The sequence below is a fragment of the Conger conger genome, chromosome 2 (genome assembly GCF_963514075.1).
Source record: "Conger conger chromosome 2, fConCon1.1, whole genome shotgun sequence".
NCBI lineage: Eukaryota > Metazoa > Chordata > Actinopteri > Anguilliformes > Congridae > Conger > Conger conger.
This window is the reverse complement of record NC_083761.1, coordinates 58,853,510-58,874,821: the sequence shown is the minus strand read 5'-3', so window position 1 is coordinate 58,874,821 and position 21,312 is coordinate 58,853,510. Positions and strand designations below refer to the sequence as shown.

Here is a 21,312-nt window from a genome sequence, read left to right as displayed (position 1 = left end):
GGGGGGGGGGGGGGGTTGTGTGTGTTTGTGAGTTTCTGCCTTTATGATTGCCTGTGTGTACATGTTAGCATGGTGTGCTTGTGTCTTTCTGGATTTTTTTTGTCTGCTTGTGAATGTGTATCTATTTTTCGTGTCTGACGCGAATGTTTGTTCAAGAGAGTGTATGCGTGTGCCAGAGTGTGTACTGTATGTATGCGCGAGAGTGTACCTGTGTGTATGTGTACGTTTGTTTGTATGTTTGAGAAAATATGTGTGTGTTTGTACTGTGTGGGCGCATGCGTGTGTGTTTGAGTGTGTATGTATGTGTGAGAGTGTACAGTATGTGAGAGTATGTGTGTGTTTGAAAAGACCTCCATGGTGAAACCAATAATACAATAAATAAGTAAAAGCCCAATAAAAGCAACCGGAGTAAAAAATAATAACATTCTTTCCAATTCCAGAGAGTGAGAGTGAGACAGACTGAGATAGTCTACTCAATGCTCCTTTTACAGTACCTCAGTGAAAAGACATTGTACAGCCCACTCTACAGGGATGAGAAATGGACTGCAGTCTCCTTTGTTCTTTCTCCCCGACCCAGACGATCCCCAGACGATCCCCAGACTATCAGTTGCAACTCTCCCTGTCTTATGTGCCACCATCTTGCTCATGAAAGATTTAGCGACTGCGGTCTCCTGAAGCCTGAACATCAAATGGCTCCATCTCCATTGTGTTCTCACAGAGGGGAGTGTTCGCTTTTGTGGAAATAAGTAGTGGGCCATTTAAAGTTTACATGGCAATTAACAGCTCTTCAACCCAGGCCCTTGCAGGATGTCCCAAACTTAATTACTGTCAGGATCATTTCCCACTTTCCGAGGCAGTCTGACTGACTTCCTGTCTGTGGAACCAGTAGGGTCACTTTGAGAGGTGTGAGAGTTGACCACTCCAATTTTATATTCAATAAAGAACATTCAAAACATTAGCCTCATTGGATTTGTCATTCTAGAGATATTGTGTTGATTTTGGAACATCATATCATTTCATAGCATTAAAACGGGGAAAAACCTGACAAAATGTCTAATTTCAGATTATGAATTCATAGGACTGCTCAAAAAGCTCAATATTTCATGTCTTATAACAGCACACAAATGCTGTTTTGCATTTGTGTAGTTAGTTAGGAGCCTTTTCACATTGATATAAAATAAAACATTTACAAAAAATACTAATAATATAAATAATATCAAGATAATATAAATATTTCACAAACTATAACTTTTCTGAGAAGTATTTTGAAAATCGGAGTTCATAATCATAAGACAGATAATTGTGTCTTTACATGTTTTCAGGTTTTTTCCTGCTATATTGCCAAAGATAAGATGCTCCAAATTCAAATCAAAATTCAAACTCACAAGTGACTTTTTGGGTACCAACCCCCTCTGTTTCAGTGCCAATATCTCTAGAATAACAAATCCAATGAGGCTACTGTTTTGGATGTTCTTTATTGAACATATAAAGAACATTTCCCCAAAGTTTGAGCAAAATTAGAGTGGCCAACTCCACCTCTGGTTGATTTTTCACAGAATTACCCCGTATTTTGTCTGATTGGCTTGGCTTGTGTTTTGTATATGGTATGTATTGCTTTGGGTGTGGTAGTGTTATGTTGTGTTGTGGGTTTAATGGAGATTCTTCTCTCTCTCTGTGCGCAGACTGCATGATGAACATCCACAAGCGCTGTGTGGCCAATGTGCCCAGCCTCTGTGGGACCGACCACACGGAGCGGAGGGGCCGCATCCACATCAGCGCTGAGGTCAAGAGCAACGTGCTGACCGTCTCCAGTGAGTTCATTCTGACATCCTTGGACAACTGTTTAGAGGAACCCATGGTTATTAACACCAGACAGAACAGCCGTTGCAGTTGGATACTTTAGGGGCGGCCTGTAGCGTTGTGGTTAAGGTACATTACTGGGACCCGCTAGGTCGGTGGTTCGATCCCCGGTGTAGCCACAATAGGATCTGCACTGCCGTGGATTGTCTCCTGCTTAGTCTAAACAGCTGTTCGTTGCTCTGGATAAGAGCGTCTGCCAAATGTCATTAATGTAATGTAATGTAATTAAAAAGTAATGGAGTTACTTCAGGATAAAAAGCCCTGGAATTATACTCACCTGACTCTCGCCTGATGAAACCTGATGATTTACTGACCCTAACGAGTAAATCATCTGGGTCTTGGCTTTAGTGATCATCTTTTTAAAAAGTAACAAAGAATAATCCAAAACTATTCCAAAACTTTTGCACAGGGCCCTTTTCCTTTTTTATATTATTTATAAACTATAAAAAATGAAAATAAATAGCAATCTTGCTTTAAACTTAGCAGAAAGGTCTCATGTTTAACTCTGTACCATTTGCTTTCGATCACGTACAGATTCAACAGACACCTAAACCAGGGGTGCCCAAATTTTTGCACCCCACTGTATTTCACAACAAAACATAGATGTATGTAAAAAACCCGACAAAGGAATCACAAACAATCGCAAATTGTTCTCACAAATGCGAGACCCAACAAGAACCTACTTCCAATGAGGAAGTTAGCGTTCATACTCCTATCGATTGGGAGGACGTGGACCGACTATCTCAGACACTAACATTTCTATTTCACCCTATTTGAGAGAAGTGAATACCATTACCCATTAAAATGCAAGTCCCATAGAAATACACAGAAACTGTCTTAATAAAAAATAAAAAAACTTCATACATATACATTTTGTAATGTCAATACCACCTTGTATACAATATTAACATTACACTTACACACTTGGAATTCCTTAATTGCGACAATTAATTTGTACACCGCGATGATAAGGCTTCTTGGTTTGCAACTTAACTAACTGTTGTGTAGTGCCCTGCGTTAATGAGACCCTCTCTCTACATGTACGCAACGCGTACGTTACATCCTGAGACAGTTTCCATTCGATTAATTGTCATTTTTGATAACCATCTCGTTGAAATCCATTTCTAGCTGTATTTACATACAGTACAGTAGCTGTCACTGGTTACTTTCAAATCTTGACATTCCCTAAAATGTCTCTAAAATCCTTAATGTTTTACCTCATCCCGCCTTAAATTGTCTCATATGATTATTAATTTCTATACATTTTTTATTTGTAAAAATTCCTTGCTCTTAAAGCTTGATCTCAAAACTTGGCATGTAGAGGTCAAATCTTATACCAATGTGCTGCCTCCCAGTGGAACATAATATGCATTGCAGGCAATCTGCAGGAGGTCAAATGATGTGAGACCATTAACCTGACAGAAAGGGTTTAGCTAATGCAATTCACTGCCAGTAAACAGGGTCTAATGAATTCAGTGTGGCTCTGTCAGGTTCTGCAGGTATACAACCTTGTATACAATATTAACATTACACTTACACACTTGGAATTCCTTAATTGCGACAATTAATTTGTACACCGCGATGATAAGGCTTCTTGGTTTGCAACTTAACTAACTGTAGTGTAGTGCCCTGCGTTAATGAGACCCTCTCTCTACATGTACGTAACGCGTACGTTACATCCTGAGACAGTTTCCATTCGATTAATTGTCATTTTTGATAACCATCTCGTTGAAATCCATTTCTAGCTGTATTTACATACAGTACAGTAGCTGTCACTGGTTACTTTCAAATCTTGACATTCCCTAAAATGTCTCTAAAATCCTTAATGTTTTACCTCATCCCGCCTTAAATTGTCTCATATGATTATTAATTTCTATAAATTTTTTAATTGTAAAAATTCCTTGCTTTTAAAGCTTGATCTCAAAACCTGGCATGTAGAGGTCAAATCTTATACCAATGCTGCCTCCCAGTGGAACATAATATGCATTGCAGGCAATCTGCAGGAGGTCAAATGATGTGAGACCATTAACCTGACAGAAAGGGTTTAGCTAATGCAATTCACTGCCAGTAAACAGGGTCTAATGAATTCAGTGTGGCTCTGTCAGGTTCTGCAGGTATTTTCAGGATGGGCATGATGAACGGGGTGTATAAATAATACCTAATCATTAATGCACATTCTCACCGAATTGTTGCAAAATGATTTTAATGAAGAGTTTAAAACAAGTTGCAGAGGTACCTTACAGCATATCTCAGGCAAACTCAGGCACAGTTTGCTTTAGTTACTTCAGTTAAGTTATTTAATTATACACTTTCAGCTTTTAGGACCGGAGTATCCTTTTCTGTCTTGTATATCAGATTATAACAGTATCTATTTTTATCCGTACATATACATTTACATTTTAGTCATTGAGCATCAGTCTGCATCAAAATATGGGGCGGGATTCTGCTGTTCTGACTGTGGTAGGCAAGTCATTCCACCACTGAGGAACAAGAACAGAGAACAGGTGTGAACGTGCAGCTCGACCACCTGGTGCTCGTAATGAGGGGACCACAAGGTGACCAGAGCTGACAGACCGGAGTGGCATTACTGGGGTGTAGGGAGCAATTAAAGTTTGGATGTGTAGTGGGGCAGTTCCCTTAGCAGCCTGGAATGCAAACACTAGCATCTCGAAGCGGATACTTGGAGCAATAGGCCGTCAGTGGAGGGCAATGAGGAGTCGGGTGACATTAGCCAACCTTGGCTGACTGGTGGTAAGGCGGGCTGCATGATTCTGGACCAGCTGGAGGGGCTTGATGGCACAAGCTGGGATACGAGCCAGGAGGGAGTTGCGGTAATCCAGACAAGGGATGACGAGTGCCTGGACTAGGAGCTGGGTGGCTTTTTCCGTCAGGAAATGACGGATACAGCATATGTTACGGAGGAAGAACCTGCAGGTTCTGATAGCAGAGGATATGTGTGGAGCAAGGGTGAGATGGTCATCAAGGGTCACCCCAAGGCTGTATAGGAGGAGGATACTACAAAGTCCTTGACAGTCAGTAAGAGGTTGAGAGGATTTAGTGGGGATGTAGAGAAGCTCAGTCTTGCCAATGTTAAGCTTTAGGTGGTGGGAAGTCATCCACACAGAGATATCAGCGAAGCAGGCATAGAACTGTGTGGTGACCTGTATATTGGGAGGGAAGGAAAGAAAAAGTTGAGTGTCATCAGCATAAGAGTGGTAAGAAAAGCCATGGGAATAGATAACAGAACCCAGAGAGATGGTGGGTACAGGAAGTCACCCGTGCCAGAGCAGATTTTAGCTGGCCGTTAGTTGTTCGGAGTAGAGGGGTCAAGAGTAGGTTTTTTGAGAAGAGGAAAGGGCATAGTTCCAGAAGGAAAACAAAGGGAAGTGTTGATTAGAGAGGAGAGAGAAGGGAGAATTCCTGGGTTCGAATCCCGGTCGGCCAGGGCCTCTCTGTGCAGAGTTTGCATGTTCTCCCCGTGTTCGCGTGGGTTTCTGCTTTCCTCCCTCAGTCCAAAGACATGCAGGTTAGGCTGATTGCAGAGTCTAAGTTGCCCATGGGTTACAGTGCATGAGTGAATGGTGTGTGTGCCCTGTGATGGACTGGTGACCTGTCCAGGGTGTATTCCTGCCTTTCGCCCAATCTATGCTGGGATATGCTCCAGCCCCCCTGCAACCCTTTTCAAGATAAGCGGGTTAAGATAATGGATGGATGGATGGATGGATGGAAAAGGAAGAATGACATTAGAGAGAGATTGCAGAGGGGTTGAGGGGATTGGGTCAAGAGAACACGTGGTTGGGTGGTGGGATGTGAGAAGTTTCAAAGTGTCAGAGTCAGAAAGGGGAGAAAATTGGGATAGGGAGTTGGGAAGGGTAGGAGGGTCAGCGGGGGGGGGTGAGGAGAAGGAATTGTGGATTCCTCCACTGGAGCACTGCAGGGTTAAGGGCCTTGCTCAAGGGCCCAATGGCTGTGCAGATCTTATAGTGGCTACACCAGGATTAGAACTACCGACCTTGCGTGTCCCAGTCATTTACCTTAACCACTATGCTACAGGCCGCCCCAGATGCACAATAGGGAGCAAATCGACTGCACCGGCTAATAAACCCTGGGCAAGGTGCAAACTATTGGCTCCTTCTGCAACAGTTGCTATGGCCTGAAAGCCAATTGCAGACAATAGCCTCCCTCACAATAGCCTAGCTCACCTGAGGAAAATAAACACACATGCCCTGTTGCACTGCGGTCCTAATAAACACCAGTTGCAGTTGCACTAACAAACACACCGCAAAACCACCCTACAGTGACTGCTAAACTCAGTTAAAAACAGCGCAAACAAGCGATACTTAACTAATCCTGGAAACGATGCTACAAACACACTCTGGAGAACACAGATTTTACACTGCGTTCTGTATCTGTAACACATATGATATCTGTAATTTTCTTACGAACGAAACTGTGATGGGGGGCATCATATTAGCATATTAAAAACCAAATTTGATTAGCAAGTCCTTAAATAAACACGCTTCACATTGCCATTATATGGGGAAGCACTGAGGAAAAGTTAATTCATGCTTGTGGTGTTGTTAGTATTTCATTGCACTAGAGAAATTGGTTTTCACACAATGGAAAAGAACAGCATACAGGGGCTCCCTAGGACCACATTTGGGCAGATCTGAAGATCATTTCGGGCCCGTGGTGTACTGGCGCTCTTTGCTGCTAGGTGGCAGCAGCAGCTGGTGTTATCCGGCAGGAGCGGCATGCCGCATCAGCTCCTCCCTTTCCCGGCTCCGCTGGATCCCTCGGAGCGCTGGTAACGGGAAGGGGTGCAGCGTTCGCGTATCAGAAGCCGCGCTTCGCGGAGGATGAAATCGCTACGTTCAAATCACTCTCTGACATTGAACTGTTCCAAAATCACATTTCACTCACGAAGCAGGTGCGTGAAAGATTAGTTTAATTATGATGAAAGATTGCGGTTCCCAGAATAAATCTGAGGGCGTGTTGAGGACTGCGGTGATTTTAGTGGCCTGCGGGGGGCAGTGTGAGTATTCTGTGTGGTTCAGTGGCGTTGGATTGCGGTGTCTTTTTCACAGTGCAGCGGGGGGAGGCCCTGGACATCTTACACCTCAGTGTTCTTTGGCATTATCACCGACGTGCTGTAACTCCACACTGTCTGCGAGCAGGAAGGTGTTGCCTAATGAAATTAGAGATGCAAAAGACACATTATTGGGATGGGTGTTTAGCCCCTTATTTTTGTTTCTTTTCGCTTATCCTCATCCTGCGTCTTTATGTAATCATTATTTTCAGTGAAATACCTTTCAGTCGTTATAAACTGAGGGCTGTTGGTTGGCTTGTGTCCATGCTCTCTCTGTGACATGGCAACATATCTTATTTCTATTGGCTGAGAGGTTCCTGACCATGAGGTTTATGCAGTTATTTTACACTGCTGTTCATTCACCTGCGGTGTCAATATTAAGAGCACGGTGTCAAAACAACATTATTTTATTATTAAATGTTATTATTAAAATCCTGTTAGGACTACTGGTTGGCTCATCCTTTCAAGACACTCACTGTCTGGTATAGAATACATACTATGCTAGTGCTGACTCCTGCCTGTAACTTCACATACTGAGAGAGGGATTTCGGATCAGCGACACTTTAGCAGTTGGTCTCCCTGCATAACTTGCACATGAAATGTCCTCTGACTCAATGTCTGTACAAGCTTAATTGGTGGACTGTGAAGTGAAAAAAGTAGTGGCTTCATGTGTGCTTGTGTGGTAGGCGTAAAATATTTTTTGCCTTCTTCAGTGTCTTTTTCAACACAACATACTGTATAAAGCAAGATGTTGTTTTGGACTGTCTGTCGGTATTGATAAGTCCTCTGAATCCTTGCCTCTGGTGTTGGCCTGGTGGCACCTCTCCTTGGTAATTGTGTCTGGAGTCGCTGCTGCTCCTCCACAGATTGGCAGCGTGCTTGTTGGGCCACTGGTGGAAAGTACATTAGGAGATCAATAGCACAACGATTGACCTACATCCTTGAGAAGAGAGACACAAACAGATATCAATTTGTTGACTATTGGATTGTCCTGGGCAAACCAACAGAACGCACCCACAGCCAGTGCAGTGAATTTCATGGTCAAAGAGCTTGTGTGAGACCAGGAAGGCCTTTAATGGAGTGATAATGGCAGGTGACTTTTACTTACGAAACTATTTGTTTTATGACCTATGATTATCTTTCCATTTAAAGCCTTATTTATGTTTTGATATATTTGGCATCTTCAGATTGATCAAAAATGTTCTAAAAAATTGTTGGTTTTGCTCCTTCAGTCTGGTAATATTGGTTAACTTGAATTCAGGTGTAGTCCTCTGCTGTTGTAGCCCGTCTGCCTCAAGATTCAACGTGTTGTGCATTCTGAGATGCTTTCTGCTCACCACAATTGTACAGAGTGTTATTCTGATGGTTGATGTGAACATTAACTGAAGCTCCTGACCCATATCTTATTTTATGCATTGTACTGGTGCCACATGATTGGCTGATTAGATAATTGTGTGAATAAGTAGGTTCCTAATAAAATAATAAAATTATTAGAGCTGGTAATTAATGTGTGCTTTTAGTATTCAACCATGAGTTGTATTTCTGATTGTTTTGATTGTTAAATGTTTGGTACATGCTTTAGCAAGTAAAGCCATTTACGTGTTTGTTTATTCGCGTGAATGCACAGCACTTAAATGGAGTTTACAGTGCAGTAACTTCAAGTTGGCGTGGCATGTCTCAAGCTGAGCTCAGAAGCTGGAAAGCAAGTTAAATCAGCAATGTTTTGCTGACATGCACTGCGAGACAACGAGGCACATATTAATTTGAGGTCATTAGTGGAACTTTAAATGTTTCTGAAACAGGAGATTAAGTTTAATACATTGTGTCTGCCCAAGATTGAACACATCATTAATTTTGGACAGGTTTTATAATTCTTTATCTGGAAGCTCAATAATGATATTTCGAACTGAATAATTTCAGTTTATTTTTCACACTATCAGTCAAGACTTGGCTACATTAGTATCAGCTTGGTGGTATTGTTCTACACAATGATATATGGGGTTTTAATTGGTCTTGAAAATGATGTTTGGCTCAAGGCTATTGAAACCCTTTTCCCACAAAATAGCACTCTACTCCCCAGTCAAAGCTCAGTAGACAGCAGTAGGAACAAGGTAGCAAAACCTGCAAGACTATTTCATCAGCTGCTGTTCTACAAACAATAAGAACTCACACATAAAAGCACAATGGACTCCACACAATTAGGCAATTAATTAGAAAGAGCATATTCCTGGTATAATTGTGTTGTTCTGAAGTATTCCCAGGGTGCCAGCTCTGTAATTGTGTTGTTTCATAATCAGTACTAACAATATTACAGTGCATTATCTGCCAGAGTGATCCAGAAAGGTTCATATCATGCCCTCACATACTGAAATGTGTCCATCATATACAGTAATGTTATGATACTACCAAACAAATAATATCTACTGAAGGACATTGTCATTCATGTATGTCAACAGTGGCAACTGGTCTTTGTGCCCTCTACATTGTAAGTGAATTGAGTTAATTGTTTAGATATGGCTACAAATCTGCTTTGATGGAATTATTAATAAGCTGATTTGTAAAAATTAAAATTTATGTCTGGGACATTTGTTAAGCATTCATACTCTGCCTTTTGTACTATTTACTTGCAGTCCATGGCATTTTCCCTTCCCTATAAACCATTGATATTATGAATGAGAATATGGTCACGTAGGTCCTCATATGCCAACCAGTCCTCTCCACTGAGCTGGGTGGAGTGGCAGTGACTAGTTTATATTGTATATTGATTGTTAAACCACTGTTTATATTGCATTAGCGTCCCTGAGGGGAAATGTAGCATTTAGACTTTTAATCAGTTAGGGAAAATTTATGACGGGGCCTCCCCACTATTGATTCTCCCCCCTTCCCACACAGTGCAGCCTGTGCAGAGAGTGGCAGGGAGCGCCCTGGAGTTTTGAGTTTTCTGGCTGATTGGCCATAAAGCGGGCGCATATATTCCCCTGCTGTGTTGGGGCGTGCCCGGTAAGCCAGTGCTTAGCATAGAAAATGAGACTGAGGTCCAGACACGGGCTCTCTCCAGTGCAGCTGCGAAAGTGAAGAATCTGGAGACCGTGCAGCCCTCATCTGAACCTGCCTGCGGCTCGGTGTCTGGGAGCATAACGCAGCTCCGCTGTTTTTCAGTCAGGCATTATTACCTCACACACCACTGCCACAGCACACGCTCTTATCTGCATTCCTCTTCTCTGCCACTGGCTTAAGCTCTCCGGCACTGTTTGTGCCTTTCATTTTTCACTTTCCTTTTTTCTAGGGAATGTAATTAAATTTTCTTAGCCTTTGAATAGTTAATGAGGGAATCTTTCCTGTCTGGGGCAATTGCAGACACTCTTATTTTGAATTCAGCTTATAGCCTCTGACTGCGGCTAATTTTCATCCATCATGCTGTCCGCTATCATTTCATGTCACTTCAAAGCACTGCAGGTCTGTTCAGTGTACTATAAGATGAATGGAAGCATTTCTTCCTTTTCACTGCAAAGCCCTGTCACTAACGCCTAATGAATGCTTAAATACAACCTGAAAACAGCATTTCCCCGATTGAGAGGTCCATTCCCTCCTGTTTCTTAAACATTTAAGGCTTATTTATTTATTATTGAGGAAATCGTTGCAAGTTGCATTTGAGTGACTTGCAGCAAGTGCATTGTCAATGACCATTACTGTACCTTGCATCATTCTCTGTGCACTGGTTTAATTCTACAAGCATTAAAGCAGGTCTATGGACTTGCATGTGCCTTTGGGTTGGCTTCTCTGTCTAGTCAGAGTTTGTAAGTGTGACTAGTTGAGTTTCTTTGCTACTCCACAGGCCGGACAATGTGTAGTAGGAATATGATTATGAGCTCCTCATGCATAAACTCTTATCTCATCATCTTACGTACACTATCGCACACATTCTGACTATAATACATGCACCTCACCCAGCTGTAAATGTAGGTGTCCGCCCTCTTTCACGTACCTAGCTAAGTCAGTTGGCATTTTCGGATACAGTCAGGTTTTTCAGTTTCACCTAGCGCATTCACAATTTAGACTTGGGTTTAAGACTGGGGAAAGGGTCTTAAACCTGAACCTGCAAGAAAGCTGCAATGAGCAGTATATAGCACTTAACCTATATAAATGACTTGGTGAAATCACACTCAGACAGAAGAAATTAGCTCAGTTTGTGAGTGGTTCTGATGAACAAGCCAGCATTTAGAAGGGAATGTTTTTAGAGACCAACAAGACTATCTTTATGTCAGCTACCGATTTAATCATGAGGGATTTATTTACCTCCCGCAAAAATATAAAAAGCTTTATTTGTTAATTCATTTCATACATAAAACGTAACGCAAAAGTGCAGGTAAATTTGATGATATTTGCAAGTTTGAGTATTTCACAATGGTAATATTTACACATAAATAACAAATATATGGCAGCCTATAGCCGAGTTGTTAGTTGCTTGACCGGGACTCGGAAGGTTGGTGGTTCAAGCCCCAGTGTGGCCACAATAAGATTCATGCAGCTGTTGGGCCCTTGAGCAAATGCCCTTTACCCCACATTACTCCAGGATGGATTGGCTCCTGCTTAGTCTAATCAACTGTTAGTCGCTTTGGATAAAAGTGTCAGCTTAATAACTGTAATGTAAATAAAGAAATACTATTCCCAAATTTCCTCTGAAGTTTTCCACTAACTTTAACATTACTGAGTTGCAATATTTCATATTTGACTTTGACCTGCTCCTTTAGGAGCCACTGTCACATGCACTGGGGAGTCATGAAAAAAAATATTTTTCAGTGTGCTGGCATTATCAGAAGTAAATCAAAGTCTTTGTGCGTATTGAATTTATTTGGCAGGCTTCCTGTCTCATTTTGGATGCTCAGGCTATGTTTGATTTGTGAGTAAAAACAACATTGGTTACATTATGAGAATTCTTACCAAGCCCCCAAAATTTAATTTCGACGTGTCCGTCAATTTTGATGCGTCGCCTGATTCCGCAAAGGGCAAGAGCCCCCCCTCCCTTTGTCTATATAAGGAGTATGATCCTGTTTTTGGAGTGTGATTCATCTCCCCTTCATAGCGGAGTGCGTGTGCGCCAGTATCCGAGATGGTTCAATGCCAGCTTCACTAATCAAATCATAATTCACGTTTATGAAATGGAGTAAACCCAAGTTTAATTCATGAGATAATTAGACATGATATGCATCAAATCATCCTGGATTGTTTAAGCAACATACCTGAAACAGGGCCCTGGTCGAAGTTGATCTACCCTGTCACCTTTCCACCTTTCATCTTTTTTTGAGCCCAAACATCGAGGAAAAGTCATGGGGGAGAGTATTGCATTTACAATGTTGGAATGATTTAAATTTGAAAGGCCTTTTTAATGTTAAGTTAATTTCATATCCAGAGAAACGACTGTATTGTGCATGCTGGTAAAAAATTGACATGGTTGAAGCTGATGGTTTATGGGGGTGTTCACCTGTTTGCAGCTCGTTGGACCTTAACGATGGACCTCAATCAATTTCTGGGTCAGGAGCAAAGAAAGGAAAACGAGGAGAAAAATAAGCAATGGGAATGAGCCCTGAGTTGGTTCCTAGGTTTTCCCCGGCTAAAAATGCTGGGTGGAGTATTCATAATCCAAGTCTCCAAACCTGTCGTCAAAGGAATTTAGTTATTAGTGTTGCCTGGCTGTTATCTCCGAAGGGAAGTGCTCCTTCTTTTCTTACCCACACCTCTGGAGTCGTGCGCGGGAGTATACCGTAAATCATACCAGGAAGAAATCCTGAGGCCGCAGCTGGTTAGCCTGATTAATTAGATGTATTATCGAATGCAAATTGTTGCGTTGGTCAAGTGGAGGAGGAAGGAACGTGGTAGGAAGGAATCCTATTACAGGGATAATGGCTAAACAATCACAGAGTGCGACAGCGTTCTCAGCCAAAACCTATTGTGCTTTTAAAGGATTTATTGCGGGATCTTGCTGGAGGTAATTTCCACCAGGAATACCCAGCAGTGTGCATTTTGTGAGGAGATGTTTCCCACACCCAGACTGCAGGGGCTGCAGCTGATTGAAAGTGTCTAAAATGAAATCTGGGGTGATCTTCAATAGCTCCCATGTAACAGAATGTAATTTTCCAGGCTGGGAGTATTGAGAAAGGGTGGGTGAAAAGGAAAGAGTGGGCTTTTGTTGCCGTTGTGTTGTAATACGATGGCTACATTCATAGACTTGCTGAAGATCACCGGGTCTCGAGCAGCGGCTGTCTCTGTGCCCCATAACATCTCTTTTTGTCTTTTTCTTCCTTTCTCTCTCCTCAGTTTTAGAGGCTAAGAACTTGGTACCCATGGATCCCAATGGCCTGTCTGACCCCTATGTCAAGCTGAAACTCATCCCCGACCCCAAGAGTGAGAGTAAACAGAAGACCAGGACCATCAAGTGTTCCCTCAACCCCACATGGAATGAAACTTTCACATTGTGAGTCAAACTAGATAGTGTAAAAAAAAGTTTGTAAAACTTTGTCTAGATTTGTTTATGTACATTGGTATCTGATTTGTAGAGAGCACTTGGTTTCAAGGTTTGACATTAGCATCCGCCCAGCCACCAAATGTGGTCGGTAATTCAGTCTGCCTTACTGGCCCAGAATCCTCTGCTATATCCATAGGGGAAGAGCTTTCACGGATTTGTGCAAATGAGCAGAGCTGAACTGTTTTGAGCTTGCTATATATGTGGGTACTGTAGCGATAAAGCTGTATATCAGTACCATGCTGTTCAACTTATACCCCTGAGCAAAGCATGAATTATATGGCAGCAAGATGGCCATTACCATGCTGCTTCATTGGGTGCTGTTGTCAAGGAAACTATTATAAATCCCTGCCCAACATTGCAGTTTCATAGAACTTTTTTCCATTTGAGCTCATATGATGTTTCTGTTCTTTTTTTTCTTTCTTTATTAGAGTCTTAAAGGCTAAATGGAAATGAAAAAGTGAAGCTCAATGTGTTGTAACCAGCAGAGTTATATAAATTGTGTTTTATAGTAGTTAATTTCATCCACCAGCCACATTTGTGCTGGTTCCCAGTAAAGTTCTTTTCAACTTTTGTATATTCTGCTTCCCTCCTGTAAGATCCAGCTATGACGTTCAGCTGGTAAAGCTGGTCATAAAACTGGTCTAGCTGGGTATGAGCTGGTCAACCAGCTACAAGATATTTCAAAACATAGCTTCAACTGGTCAAATGATGACAAGCTGGGAGCTGGTCTGAACTGGTAAACCAGCTACCAGCCTTTTCAAAACCTAGATTGAGATGTTTTTTTCCAGAACGTTTGCATGAAGTCTTATCAGCACAGCACTGATGCCTGCCTCTCTCTCTCCTCCCCAGCAACCTGAAGGAGTCGGACAAGGATCGCCGACTCTCCGTGGAGATCTGGGACTGGGACCTGACGAGCCGGAACGACTTCATGGGATCGCTGTCATTCGGGATCTCTGAGCTGCAGAAGATGGGGGTGGATGGATGGTGAGAGTCCGAATGATTCATATCATTGATTCAAAAACCGCTGTGTCTGAGCACCGTGGGGGATTCACACAGGCAGAAACGCCCAGTCATGCACACAAGCTCTCCTCAAAAAGCCCCTCCACACAAAGACACCTTTTTCATCTAGCCCCATTTGCAGGTAACGGCAAGGGTATTCGCTCCACATCGTTTCCTGAAAGCTTGGTGCTTTTGGTTTATCTGCAACGACGCAAATCTGGCTAGGTGATATCTGGCACCCACCGACCGCATCCTAAAACTTTTGCTGCTCTTCTTCCTGAATGATTCCGTGCTACCGAACGTTTGGTTGTGCCTGCGCTTATGCCCTCCCCTGGCAGGCAGAGGGCCTTGCAGTGAGCAGCTGTGTGGAACAGCGCTGCCTTAAAGAAAACCCTTTTCCTCGGGCTCCCCTTCATCAAGTAATTATTTGAGAGCTTTTACACTCCACATAATGTTATCGCTCCGGAACAGGATCCTGTCACGTGACGGACGGGCTAAGCCCCACCCTCAGGACAATGTGCTTCACGGTTCCCTCAGAACTGGGCCCACTACTGAGAGAAGAACCCATCTGATCCAGGATTTATCGATCAATCGAGCTAACCGACAACTAGCGACTCGTGTGGCGGCTTCTCTTCTCCATTCCGCCGTACCTACAGGAGTGCGGTTTAGTAGTGTGATTCTGACGACCCGCTCTCCTCTCCTTTCCAGCACACGGACTGCCGTTTCTCTCTTAATTATTTTTCGCACTCCTTTATTTTAAATACTCTTATTTTTCCGTGCATCTTATCACACTGAAGTTATTCAACAAAGGTGCTTGGACCCCCCCCCGCGTTCTGCTGACACTACCAAATCGTGCACTTTTAATGAGAAACCAGCGTTTGAGGGAGAAAAGGAGAGACACAAAAGTATACTAATGTGCTTGCAGCAGCAAGCCAGCTCCCTCCACCCAGCACTACAAAGCGTGCCGCTTTATGAAAATACAAAGGAGAGGAGCGGAGGAGGGAGGGAGGGAGGAGGGAGGCAGCGAGAGAAAAAGAAAGTGGGAGCCAGGAGTGAAGGAAGTTACAGTAGAAGAAGATGGTGGGGGTTGTGGTGTGCAGGCGGATCATGTGGGTGGGGCTGGGGGAGTCTGGTGGGGTGCATGTGGGCAGTCTGTTAGCTCATTGGCGCATGTAAATTATGGCTTGGTGACAGTACGTGTCACCCCACTGCAAAGGAAAGGAAAGACACTTTCTTCCACCTCAAAAATAGAAGCCAGACTGACTTCAGTTCACACGTAAATGTTGCAACCCACACTTGTTTCTTGTGTGTCTTTTAAAAGTTATGCTGACACCCTTGAGTCACTTATCATTTGTGGGTGGTTTGACAGTTGCCACGAAGACATTTGCGATTCAGAGATGATTTTTCTTTTTTGTTGCTCGGTATGTTGGTGATTACTGCCTTCATGACCTATTAGGCAATGGCAATGCTATCCGTTATTTCATCACCAACACCATCACTGCACTCAGCAATTAACACATCTATTTTATTCATATTGATTACAGAATTACCGTCAGTCTGAAAGCAATGCATTTGAAGTGAGTGATGAGGATGGTATTGGAGTTGAGTATTTACAGTTTGTAACGGGCGCTGAATTTAGTTTGTTCTGGAAATGGCAATTAGCTCCCTGCTCTCCCAGTTGCCCTCTTGTGCTTGCTTAATACAAGACTTCAGTTGTAATTAAAACAAACGCACAAACATTACTGCCACCGTTAATGCCTTCACATCCGCTTTTCTTCAGTCTCTTCAACAACTCGGCAACAACACAGGCTTCTGTGTCAATCGAGACATAGCTGCTTGTGTGAACACCCCCCTCCTTCTTAGCTCACACATGCCATACCTGCTGGATTTACATCTGTAACTTGCATGAGGTTGTGTGATTTATTTTTTTCCCCTACCTGGAAAATGAATTACACCTTTCAAAAGCCCCCTGCTCCAACAGAAAATGAGAGAATCTGTAATTTACAAAAAGAAATGGTAAAACAAATCCACTTCGATTATGCTAAATACAACTAAAACACAATCCCCTCACTCATTTACTGTATATGAAAGACTACACAGAGAAAAATGGAGCAAATGGTAGAAAGAACACTGCCATCACCGTATGCTTGTGTGGCAGAAGTACTGTAGTGAGGACATGAGAGTGTTTGATGATGACAGGCAGCTCGGCCCGTCGAGGTTTGTCCTTTCTGTTCCTCCTTGTTTTTGGTAATAACGCAGTAAGCGGCTGAGACCGTATTAATTGCGACCTGGTACGAAAGGCACAGTCACTAAAAAAAAGCCGCTCTCTGTGATGGAGCGAGCCGTAAGTGTCCCATGTCCCGGCTCTCCAGAGTACATGGTGTAATGCGCTCTGAGGTTCGCGGGAGAGCTCTAATGGCATTTCTCCTGCAGGTACAAACTGCTCGGTCAGGAGGAGGGCGAGTATTTCAACGTCCCCGTCCCACCCGAGGGCGAAGACGGCAACGAGGAGCTGAGGGAAAAGTTTGAGGTGAGACGCCGCGTCCTTCCTGTTTCGCCAGTTACGCTGCGCCCTCTGCCGATGAGCGTTCTCACCGCCGGGGGACATCTTACTGGACTGCGCTATTTCAGGGCTCCTCTCCTCTGAGAAAATGTGCCTGGCTGTCTGTCTTTTACCATCTCTCTCTCTCTCTCTCTCTGTCTGTTTCTCTTGCTCTCTCTCTGTCTGTCTCTCTCTCTGTCTGTTTCTCTCTCTCTCTCTCTCTGTCTGTCTCTCTCTCTCTCATTTGCATACCTGTTATCCTGCTGTCAGGGCACGGCCCAGTTTTCATAACAATTCATAAAACGCTCAATAATGGAGACATTGGGCAAATTACGCCGGAGAAGAATTGTCCCCCAGTTGATATCAGTTTCCCTTTTGAATATTGTAATTTATTTTACATACCCAGGAGTGTTCGCTGGAGAGTAATACTCTCGTGTCACCAGAAGGCATTGTGGCCCACTTATGAATTGAATAAAAAGTGGCCTCAACCACAGTAAACAAATTCAGTCTAGCATGAAAGTCAGAGAAAGGCACGAAGCGATAGGTATGGTAATTGCTGGATCAGAGGCAGCCCCGAGGAGGCTGAAGATCACTCCTGTTTCTGGGGGGCATAAGCCCCAGTTCCTGGGAGGGCACTTCCTGACGCATGAGCAGTGCTCCACTTTTAGCTGCTCCTGACGTCCATTTACCACCTCCCTGTGCGAGACTGGCCTGGCTGCTGACACTCATGCCTTTACCCCATGAAAATATTTTCTGAGAGAAACATGTTTTACACTGTTCTAAAAAATCTAATTCAGCCACTTGAATGCGCTTCAAAATGCATCTCTCTTGCATACGTCTCTGTTTGTTTGAGAACATTTCACCTTGACCGCAAGTAATACATGAGTGTTTGAAGGAAAACTTTTCTTTCCCAGACCTGACATTTCCAGCTTGGTGAGAGATTTGTCTTTCTGCTGACCAAAAACACCGCTGAATAATTCACCTTCAGCCATTAGTATTCAAATTAAAAAAACACCTACATGTACTGTACCACGGGAAGGCTGTGTCTGTGTGTACACTTTGCTAGCGTGTTTGGTTAAAACCCCTCCCCGGCAGTGGGGCCGGATATCCTCCCCACATAGCCCCCTATGAATAATGTAGCAGCTGGGACGACATCATATCTGCCCCAGCATTGTGGCATCATCTCAGGGGGAATGATTCTGCTACTCTAGCTCTGCTCAAATTGCAGTTTTCTCTAATAACGTGAAAACATGCGAAGCCAACGGAAGTGCTCTCCACCAAACGGACTCGAGGACGGCTCCTGCCTCACCGCCCAGGTCAAAGGTCATCGTTGAGCGGGACCCCTGGGAGCACAGACCACCGAATTACGTGCTTTACTTTGTTTGTACTTTAATTCTACTCCCGCTTCAATTCCTAAAAGGTTCAGCTCCGCACTCTCCGTCCGCTACATTTCCGTGATAGCAGAACCTTCTAAAATCATGCTTACGCAAACACAATTTCCCAGCAAAGTTTCATTAATATGTTGAGCGTTTGCCCTGAATGTCTCTCTTCAGGTTCTCATTAACAGTGACCCAGCAACCCCTCCGCCCCCCCACAGGTGTGCTCTCAAAGTGCGAGACTCTGAGAAACTGCTGACGCGCGCTCTCGTTCGGTCACACACTGTTTTAAAGACGCACGTGTGCTGAATGGATCGCTGGCCTCCCTCTGAGCCTCTGCTTACTATTCCTTTGTAATTACATATTCCTGTCCTTCGCTTCCTGCCATGTTGCTTCCGCTGGACGGCGCGGTGGAAGACCTCCATCTGCCTGGGTTTGTGATGAGGCAGATGCCCTGGTTAGCGGGGGTGACAGGGTGGAGAGGGCCGTGCCCTCAGTGTGTCCCTGTCACGGCCCAGCTGGAGAGTCTGATCTTCAGCGCGTGGGTGGATTCAACCTGTCCTCTAGTCCTGGGGCAGGCGCGTTTCTGTTCTTCAACACAGACACACACACACACGCTTGCTTGCGCGTAAACACACCCACACACATAAGCACACACACACACGCATGCACATACGTTCACATACACATACGTTCACACACATATGCTCACACACGCACACGTTGCACATGTATGCATGCATGCGCTCACACACACAAGCACACACACCCACACACATATGCTCTCTCACAGACACACACACACACATACATTCCTCCTCCAACTACCCTCTGCTCAGATTGGGATGGCAAGGACAGAGGAAGTGCCCTTTCCTCCCAGTGGAGAAGACCCACAACCAGACCACCAGCCCTGCCAATCAATGTGCGTTAATGTTGTGTAACCCTGCCCTTTTCACCACGGCTGCAAATCAATAGATCTGACCTTTGGTGCTCTCTGCATCCCTGTCAGAGCAGGCCCCTCCGTCCGTACGGAGCAGGGCCAGACTCGCTCGCTTCTCTTAGAGGGCACGGGGGACGTCATTTCCATCAGCGCTGATCTCCGGGTCAGGCGTACGCCCCGGTCTTCTCCGTATTAGAGCCAGAATGGCCGCCGGCGATGCCTCCATTTGTATGCGCCGGCCTCCTCACCGGCATCGCAACGCGGCGCACACTAAAGGGGTCCCTCGCCTAACTCCGCATCCCTTCGTTTTAGGAGAGGGAGAAAAAGGGAGGGAGTCGGTGCAGCTGAGGAGATACAAATGACAGGCAGAATGAGAAAACACGAGGCGTGGCAGGGGTCGGTGGGGCCCTGTCCTCCGACGCTCTCTCAGGGACCGGCTCCGGGGGCGGCCAGGGGAGGAGAGGAGTAGGTATTGTGCCGTGGAAGGTTCCCGGTCTCTGCTTGGCCAAAGCAGCGTCGACATTCTAGCCACGGCGGCTCTCCGCAGAACCGCCGTCAAACACGGCCCAGCGGCAACCTAATTGGCAAGAAACCAAGCCAAGGGATACGTCCCCAGAGAGCGGGCCCTGGCAGGGCTGCAGGAATATAGAATTTTTTAAAGGCGATCGTTTATATATATATTTTCTCCAGCGCTTTCCGGCTCTTTCCGCCTCAGTGGCCAGATTGACTGAACCGCCTCATCGTCACTCCTCTGCAGCGCCGAGCAATCACCGCACAAGTGTGTTAATTTGTATCCCTAGCTTTAGCTGTGCGGCGGCTATACTGCATCGGTGATCGGTGTTCCTCTCCCGTACAGACCGCTGCCTGCACAAAGCACTTTGTGTTCTCTTTCCATTAGATATTCCCATGCCAGAGTAAAACAATACTGCCTTTCCAGCACTTCTTTTTTATTTCTGTACGGAATCCATGCCGCTTGAAATGTACGATTTGAACTGAAGTCCAATCCACCCTATTCTATATGTTCCATATTGGGCAATAAACCCTGCTGTAAATAAGATTCCCCTAACTCTGGCCCGGCTGTGTGTGTGTGTGTGTGTGTGTGTGTGTGTTTTCTGGAGTCTGAGCCATCCTAAATGCACTCTAAGCCCAACTCGCTGTGGCCTCTTTCTAGGTTTATCCGCCTTGGTAAATAGCACTGTGAAGAGGGGTTTCTCTCGGATAGCAATACTGGAAGAAGTAAAGTCTCTCGGGTAAACATCCAAACAAGTAATGCACTCAAAGGACATATTTGAGCATTTGTACACTTTTAGTATTTCTCCATTCTGAGCTGTTAGCATTAGTTTATTTGCCTTATGATACATCTTAATTTGTTTTCCGCTTTATTATGTAAACGTGACTGAATGGTCAAAAGAAAATTGGCAATATTATAATAAAGCAATTGGCACCCAGAACATTTGCCATGTTGTTGCTGGATACTTTCAGACTGCTAGAACCGGAGGGAGATCTGTGATCACTGTGTCAGACTCTCTTTGAGCTAATTCCGCTCATTCGATTGCGTTCGTCTGTCTGTTTTTCTGTCTGCTTCTTTCTGTCTCTGATCTCTGCATCTGTCTGTTTCTATGGGTATCTGCCTGCCTGCTTCTCTCTCTCTCTCTCTCTCTCTCTCTCTCTCTCTCTCTCTCTCTCTCTACATCATTTTGTCTCTGATGTACATCTGTCTCCTCGTCTGTCTGACTGAAGGGCTGCTGTATCTGTCTGTCGCCACATATTTCTGCCTCTGCATCCAGTCTCCTCAGCGGTGACCTTGAGTCAGGACAATCTGTGCTGAGTAGGAAACGACACAGAGGAGGGGGGGGGGAGGGAGGGAGGGGGAGAAGGGGGGGGACACAAAAACAAAAGGCCCGGTGCCAGGCTGGGCTCTGAGACAGGCTGTGTGAAACACTCGAGCTGAACTGTAGGAAGCGGGTTAATGGAATTTTATGC

The 21,312-nt window shown here is 44.4% G+C and overlaps 1 protein-coding gene across 2 annotated transcripts in view; it reads left to right on the top strand.

Moving 5' to 3' along the window:
• Positions 1–21,312, top strand: part of prkcba (protein kinase C, beta a) — a 126,445-nt gene that overhangs the window by 59,873 nt on the left and 45,260 nt on the right. For both annotated transcript variants that reach the window (XM_061223471.1, XM_061223465.1), the window contains exons 5-8: positions 1,683–1,811; positions 13,265–13,421; positions 14,322–14,456; positions 16,905–17,001. In XM_061223471.1, coding sequence (XP_061079455.1) covers positions 1,683–1,811; positions 13,265–13,421; positions 14,322–14,456; positions 16,905–17,001 — 518 coding nt within the window. The remainder of the gene's footprint in view (positions 1–1,682; positions 1,812–13,264; positions 13,422–14,321; positions 14,457–16,904; positions 17,002–21,312) is intronic.